Source organism: Convolutriloba macropyga, chromosome 6 (genome assembly GCF_964194025.1).
Source record: "Convolutriloba macropyga chromosome 6, txConMacr16.3, whole genome shotgun sequence".
Lineage (NCBI taxonomy): Eukaryota > Metazoa > Xenacoelomorpha > Acoela > Convolutidae > Convolutriloba > Convolutriloba macropyga.
Genome location: NC_134473.1, coordinates 43,136,221 through 43,143,593, shown reverse-complemented (window position 1 = coordinate 43,143,593; position 7,373 = coordinate 43,136,221). Strand labels below are relative to the sequence as shown.

The following is a 7,373-nucleotide window of genomic DNA, read 5'->3' as shown; positions in this document are numbered from 1 at the left end:
TGCATTGAACGGTTGGTTTAGATCCAGCCAGCGTACTTCTTCAAGGGACAACAAGACACAGTCCCCATGAAACCATTTGTCACATGAGATACACCCGATCCCAGATTGGTTAATATACTTGACTAGCTTTGTGCAGGCTCCACATTTGACGGAGGTCTTGGAATTCAAGCGGGTAGGTCGTGGAAGAGTAGCCATACATATATGTGAATCTATTTAAAGAGCCCGCGACGGAAGTCGCGAGTCCACAACAACAATAATGGGAAAGATGCAGAGAAGTAATTGTCAATTAAAACTTAAATTGATTAACTAAAACGAACGTTTTCGAACATTGCGTTCATCGTCAGGTTTAAAAACTATATGAAATCATTTACAAAGTATATAAACTTGTCTTTGACTATAATTCTAAGAAATGAGTTAAAATAACATCGAATTTTTGAAATTATTTACAGTTAAAATCACATTTACAACATTCTATTTACACTTATTACACTAAAATTATTTCATTTTTTAATCCGGATTTTTATGAAAATCTCGGGTATAATGCTTTTCATTCCTGAAAAGGGATTTTTGATTTCATTCCTATCTGTTTTTATTTTTTACTTTTTGGGGTTGCCAAAATTTCGAATTAACATGTACCAGAATATTTTTTGAATTTCAAAAGTCAAATTTTTGTATTTGAAATAGTATTTCAATGTCTTTTCCCGTCCCCGATTCTCATCGCGCGTATTTAATTGCGGTTTCAGCTTTTTGATGTAAACCGCTCTTCTATTGTCATTAGTTTTTCAACCCCGCGACATGCATCAAGAATCTCCCATTTTACGTTATGCGTTGTACCACAACATTCAACAAGTTGTTTTCCAACAGGGGAATCCTTCTTTTGATGCTCTGAAATTCCAGTGGTAACATGTCGGCTGGTTTGGCCAACTTAGATGGAACTGCATCCATTACATGTAACTTTATATACCACATGGGATTTCAGATTCTTATCAAAAGGTGATTTCAGGGTGGGCAAGCAAGTTCTTAGCTTTCTTGTTGTGAAAATGATTTGAATATCAACAATTTTTTCAGTCTACTTGCAAAATTTTGAGTGATATTTCCTCTGTATTGAACAAAAAACCTACGTTTAGGCTCCCTATTGTTAAGACTTTTAACTTTTTTAAGGTGTTGTTCATTTTGGGGTGGTTTTGCTTTGACCTTTTCTTTCGTGACTATTTTATCCAACGTCTCAATAACAATACTGGAGGACCACTCCGTTGGGTTTTGATTTTCAGTCCAGATCTTAAGAGCTACATCAAAGGATTGCCAGTCACTGGTCGCATTAAAAATCCTATGCACAGTCCCTTGAATCACATTTCTCTTATGTTGTAACGGTGCACAGCTACGGAAATTTAGGATTATGCGGGTATCAGTTGATTTTTGATACCAATGACAGCTGAGTTTTCTATCTTCGTTTAGGTTTATGTTTAGATCTAGGAATGCCATGTGTCCACTTCCGTTTGGTGTCTGAATAGTGAATTGTAAGTTCTTATGAAGAGAATTTGCATACTCAAGGTAATCTAGAGGGTTCCCCTTTACCGTACACAATGTCATCCACATACCTCTTGAATAATTTCAATTCCAGTGTGTCCTCTTTTCTACCTTTTTCTGTACAATAGGAACAGATCAAACAATTTCCTGCATGGTCTGATATTCTGTGTCAGTGATACCTTGGCATTTTGCATGAAACCAGTTTTTGCATGATCCGCACTCGACTCCTTTCCCTCGGAAAGTAACGCGTCGGAAAGTAGCCTTTTGCAAAATTAGTCATTTTAAAGGAAAATCACTTTAAACGGTAACCTATTTCCAAGGCTACGATTGGATTTGATTTTTTCAGATATGTTATGTTTCCGGAAAGCAAGGAAAGAAATTCACAGTGCAGAATAGTTGCTGCTCGTGCGAAAAGACAAAAAGGTGACACGTTATGTGTCTGACATGCGTCAAAGCTGACTTCCCTGTAAGTTGTTTCTGGAACTCGTGTATATATGGATGTAGTTGATGTCTTGTAAATTTTAGTCATTTTTATTTATGAAAAATACTTTCCAATCCTAATAATGATGTTAAGCTATTTAAAAGATAAAAACAATATCTGTTCTTTTTATCAGATATCAGAGCGCATATTGAGTGCAGCAAACGTTGAGGAAGCGAAAGGGAACTTCAGAGCATGTGTGGGTTGTGGGCGGAGGGAATTGGTGGTGAAAAATTATGAGGAGAATGTGGAGAAGCTATCTCCCTCGTCTGTGCTATCAGGGTGTCATAACCACAACCAACAACAGAGCAGCAGATGTGTCAGGCGACGAACTGTCAGCTTCAACCGTACGATAATTAATTTAGCGAACTGCTACCAAAATCTTTACTAATATTCAATCCGTCACCACCAGCGTAATTGGTTCTGTGCGATCTCGGTGTAAATTAATTAGTAGAATTATCGTCCAACAACACAGTTTGTGTTTTGGACTTTGTTAAATGGAGATTGTTTGCCATCGTCAATGTTCATGAGAGATTACTCGTCCTTTTAATTTTGCGTTATATTTTAAGATGAGTGTGGAGCATGTGGTCACGTTGTTGCAGAGCACAGCTGTAGTGTCCTCGTAGACGGTCATTCACGTGAAGTAGACATGACATGTATGCTCTGCGGAACGTTCGAAGATATCTTCAACATCGACGAGGTCCGACCAGAAGCCATGACCAGATGACACATGCATAACTTATACACAACCTTGAAAACACACAAATACAGCCTCTTACAACACCTTAACTAATAGGCTAACGCCTGTCTGTTTGTTTTACAAGGCCGATACGATTTTTATCGTGCTTTCTATTGTTATCTAGCTTGCGCCACCCATTGAAATCTAAAATCAGGCTAAAACTTATTGATGATCTGGTACTGATCAAAAATAAGTGAATGATATCAGTGACTTTTTGCGTGGCAAAAACGAGTGTCTGAGATACAACTGTGGTGAAGCCAAGAAAAGCATGTTTTTGGAATGCATTTAAATAATGGTTCTCGGTGGGTACTGCTTTCTGCATATTGTAGAAATGCCCAAATTGTGATGAAAAAGGCTTGTTTGTAGTGCTATTTCTGTCGTATAACGGGTGCGGGTGACGTTTAATGGAATTATTCATTGCTCTCGAATGAGAATCATTTATTGTAAACGTGCCTTTTTCGACTCGAAGTGGAATATTGGTATTAAGGTTTTTTTACGACTCGAAGAGGAGTATTGAGATTCTACAGGTTTTTACGACTCGAAGAGGAGTATTGAGATTCTACAGGTTTTTTATAGCTGAAGTCATGACTTGAAATTTAAATTTGTTTTCGAACGTTGACTTCTGTTTTAGAACGTTGACTTCTGTGTTAGAACGTTGACTTCTGTTTTAGAACGTTGACGTCTGTTTTCCAACAATGGACTTTAAAAATAGCTGAGTTTCTAATGTATAGTAACTAAGGACTGATGGTAATTCAAGGTGAAAAGGTCATTTCGAAATTGTTTGGTTTCATATAAGTCCCTCCACAAGCTATCTAAGCCCCTCCCTGCCCAAACTACCCCCCCAAGACGTAATCTGGAGCTTACTTTTTATAGTAAACTGGAGTTTGTCCTATGGATGTCTCAAGAATAAATAGTATCTTAAAGCTTACCCGACTAATTAAAGTTCTATGTCTCTTAGTAGACAGTGCACTGGCCCGTAAGTCTAAACTTAGCTCAATATAATCAACAGCGGAGTAAAGAGAGAGAAATATGCCTTATTGTTAAATCAGGTCTGACTCGAATAGTAACCACCTAAAAGGGATAAAGATATCAGGGATACTGAGTAATTATTTAACCATTTAAACTAATCACATTTAAGTAATTCAGTCTTTAAATAACAAGTGTTCTTTTCTGATTATTGGATGTCAGCCAATGCTGGCTCCATCTTTCCGGGTTGCTGAATTTTTGTTTAGTCTCTTTGATATTTTCTGCTCTTCGCTCTTGATTTTTCTTCTGTTTTTCGGTTCTGTTGGTTTTTGTAAGTTATCCAGCAAGTCGTTACTTGTTTGGAGACTGAACGTCAACAACCACAAAGATTTCTATTCCATCAACCACTGGGTCGGCTACACCCATAGGATGCAATTCCAGTTCGGTGGTTCCAGTTGAGGTGACGTCGTTGAAATTCTCCTTCCAATGGACGACTTATCTGACTAGTATAAAGTCTTTGCTGTTAGGTGTTGAAGAAGCATACGTATTCTTGGAGTAATGCTTCTCTCTCGTCTGGGTGTCTAGAAAATTTGATGTCTTTGATAAGGCTAAATACAAAATGTTTAAGTGCTCTCAAACGAAATTTAGCTAATGCATTAGTCCTGTCGGTTTTTTAATGCAATTTTCAGCTCGACCAATTTTTCGTCTGATCCATTTGACTTTTAGTCCTCAGAAACGGGATAAACAGGTAGTGCCCAGCTGTCATTAAGTGCTCTTAGAGTCTTTCTTGATTGGCTCCCCACCCCACCTAACCACCTCCCACCCCAATACCTCCCCCCTACCTACCTACCTAACCACCCACATTTCTACCCCAAAAATAATTTTCAACCCCCTCATCTTGACCCCCTCGTCTACCATCGCCTCACATCTACCCCACACACACCTAACCCCGCCAACTATCCCCAGCCTACCTACCCACATTTATACCCAAATTGATTTTTTTACACTGGATAATGCTTTTTTCATATTTCTGCAGTAAGCAGGGTTAGATGAGTGAGTTTTTATTGCACGACGTTTCCTGTATTCTACTGACTGTTTTTTTTTAGCTAGAGCAAGCTTCATGACTTTTTGGCTTCTGTTTTTAAACTTTGGACTTGAACAGTAGCTCAGTTTTTCCCCCTCCCACACACGCGTGCGTACCCACCAGACCTACCCCCCCCCCCCCCCCCTCTTCGCCCAAAACTACCCCCTTCCAACTACCCATGTTTCTCACTAAAAATTGAATTTTTTTACACTGTATATTGTTTTTTTGTTTTGTTTTTCTGAAAAAAGGGTTATATAAAAGCTTCCAGTTCACGACTCTTCGAGTCGTTTCCGGTATTCTACTGGCTATGTTTTTGAAGCAGTTTTTTTTTGCTTGAACGTGTTTGCGCTTTTCTTATAGAATAATCTTTGACTTCTTAAGTGACTGTTTCAAGCACTTCTTGATTTTTGAGTGATTTCAATTGCTCTCACTCCGAAATAAAGTTTGTTGTTCAACCAAAACCAATTTTTAGAGATACGTTGACAAGTCTCTGATCGGCCAGTGGGTAAAGCATCTGCTGGATTGAAGGAAACGAATTCAGGAGGTCGGGGATCGAATCCGACCTTAGTCTAATGTTTTTGCACCCATCAAGAAAAATTTACACCCCGCCTGTCATTCGAGAGCATTTTTCCGACGTTAGTCGGTTTATGTTTATCATGTTAACTGTAAAGAACTATGTGATAGCTTTTTAAATTTTGGACGCTTAGCAATGAATTGCGATGATGCAGCGACTCTAAGCTAACAAAGATGCAGTATGTTTTCTACAAAGGTTGAAACTAAGATAGTGTTAACTTAATATTCTCTTGCTATCTAAAGCCCGAATTACTCTTTGTTTCCTGAGATCTGGTTTTCTCAGTTCTTCGAGTAGTGTTGAGTTGTAGGGTCTCTAATTGCTAATTGCACGTGTCTCCAAGTTTTAGCGACGAAAAAATTCGTACCCTGGGTTCTCTAAGTCTACTCCTCAATTTTTAAAATGTACTCGGTTGTTACAATGCCTAAGATGTACTAAAATTGCCTGTTTGTGAATATTTGGATAGAAATGACAAGCTCAAAACTCCGCATCTGATGTTTTCAAAATTTTGTTCCTTGGGCAACTTAGGATAATTTTGAGGCACGGTAGCTGTTGTAAACTTTATTTTCCATTATTAGCCTGCCAAATTGTTCACTCCAATAGTTGACATTATGAATGTGTCAATGAGTTTCTTTCCCAACCTTAAAAATGAAGTTTCTTAGTAGTTTACAATTGTTTTGAGCAACTTTTGAGTATATTTTTGAGTGCTGTTGCTTAAATGTTTTGTACGTTTTGATGCTGATATTGCTGATAACATGCACAAAAACTTGAAGACTCTGTAGCTAACAGAAGATATTGTAGTGTTGCTAATTTTGTTTTGTCTCCACTAATATGTCTGCATATATGGGTGTTAAACTGTCATCATTTGTTTAATACTTTGCAATAGTGGCTGATGCAGTATGTTCATTTAGAAAAGTTTGAAAAAAAATTTTAAAGAGTTTATTTTGTTTCTCAAATATTTTGCGAGGCTATTCATTGCTGTTTGAAAACAAGCTTCAGCGTTCGTTTGCGTTATACTCGAGTTTTGAATTGCGCGATGTAAGTGCGAAAAAACTGGCTTCTCTGCATCCATATCTGGGAACTGTATCCAAGCACAAAAGAATATTTTAAATCAACACGTGTTGCGATAATAGCAGTTGTATAAACTGCCAGTGTAATAAATTTTAATGCCCGATCGACACTGGAAAAACACTTCAGCATTAGACTACGAGTTTATCTTACTCTTTTATCGCCACTGTTACTAAGTAAACAGTGGCGATAAAAGAGTGGTGATAAACTCGTAGTCTAATGATGGAAACAGTTTAATAAACTTGTAGTCTAACAAAATTGTGTGGTGTGTGTGTGGGTAGTGTGTGCTTGCGTGCGTGTGTGTGTGTGTGTGTGTGTGTGTGTGTGTGCGTGCGTGCGTGGGTGCGTGCATGTGCGTTTGTGTGGGTGAGTGTGTGTTTGCGTGTGTGTGTGTGTGTGTGTGTGTGTGTGTGTGTGTGTGTGTGTGTGTGTGTGTGCGCGTGTACGTGTGGGGGTGCGTGTGTGTGCGTGTACGTGTGGGGGTGCGTGTATGTGTGAAAAAATATTTAATAGACAAAGTATTATTTTAAAATTTCATGGGAGCGCTCTCCTTTTCAAAGTTTTTATAGAAAGATTTTAATTTTTTTCCAGTTTTAGACAATAGAGGTCCAATCTAACCAAAACAATAAAGAATTAGGATGTAAGAACTGACAAAATTCAAGCAGAGCGCTAAAAATTTGTTTAGAAAAATAATTTAACCTATATTTTCCAGGAACTCTTAATCTAAGTTCTTCAAAAATACAGCACGCTGTAGTTAATTGCCGTTGTTTTGTTTACCCCAAAATATGTCCGAATAAAAACTGATACTCCTGATGTTCACGGAAACTATAGAAAACAGTTTTTACCGAAGAACAGAAAAGAGCAATTTTCGAACAAACCTTAATGCGTGAAAATTAGGGGTTCTATTGTAGATCGTTTTTAATAGCCGCGAAGCGATAGC

General features: G+C 38.0%; 1 protein-coding gene across 1 annotated transcript; it reads left to right on the top strand.

The window, feature by feature from the left end:
- The first annotated feature begins 1,871 nt into the window (after positions 1–1,871).
- On the top strand, positions 1,872–6,307 carry LOC142341696 (protein Churchill-like). Its single transcript, XM_075392851.1, has 3 exons — positions 1,872–1,993; positions 2,142–2,352; positions 2,575–6,307. Exons 1-3 carry the CDS (start codon positions 1,961–1,963, stop codon positions 2,730–2,732), a joined length of 402 nt encoding a protein of 133 aa, XP_075248966.1. The 5' UTR covers positions 1,872–1,960; the 3' UTR covers positions 2,733–6,307.
- The last annotated feature ends 1,066 nt before the right edge of the window (positions 6,308–7,373 follow it).

Excerpts from the sequence above, each read along its gene's own strand:
- LOC142341696 (XM_075392851.1), top strand. The coding sequence starts at position 1,961 with ATGTGTCTGACATGCGTCAAAGCTGACTTCCCT. Across the intron at positions 1,994-2,141 it reads GCGTCAAAGCTGACTTCCCT|ATATCAGAGCGCATATTGAG; the intron begins GTAAGTTGTTTC and ends TCTTTTTATCAG. Across the intron at positions 2,353-2,574 it reads ACGAACTGTCAGCTTCAACC|ATGAGTGTGGAGCATGTGGT; the intron begins GTACGATAATTA and ends TTATATTTTAAG.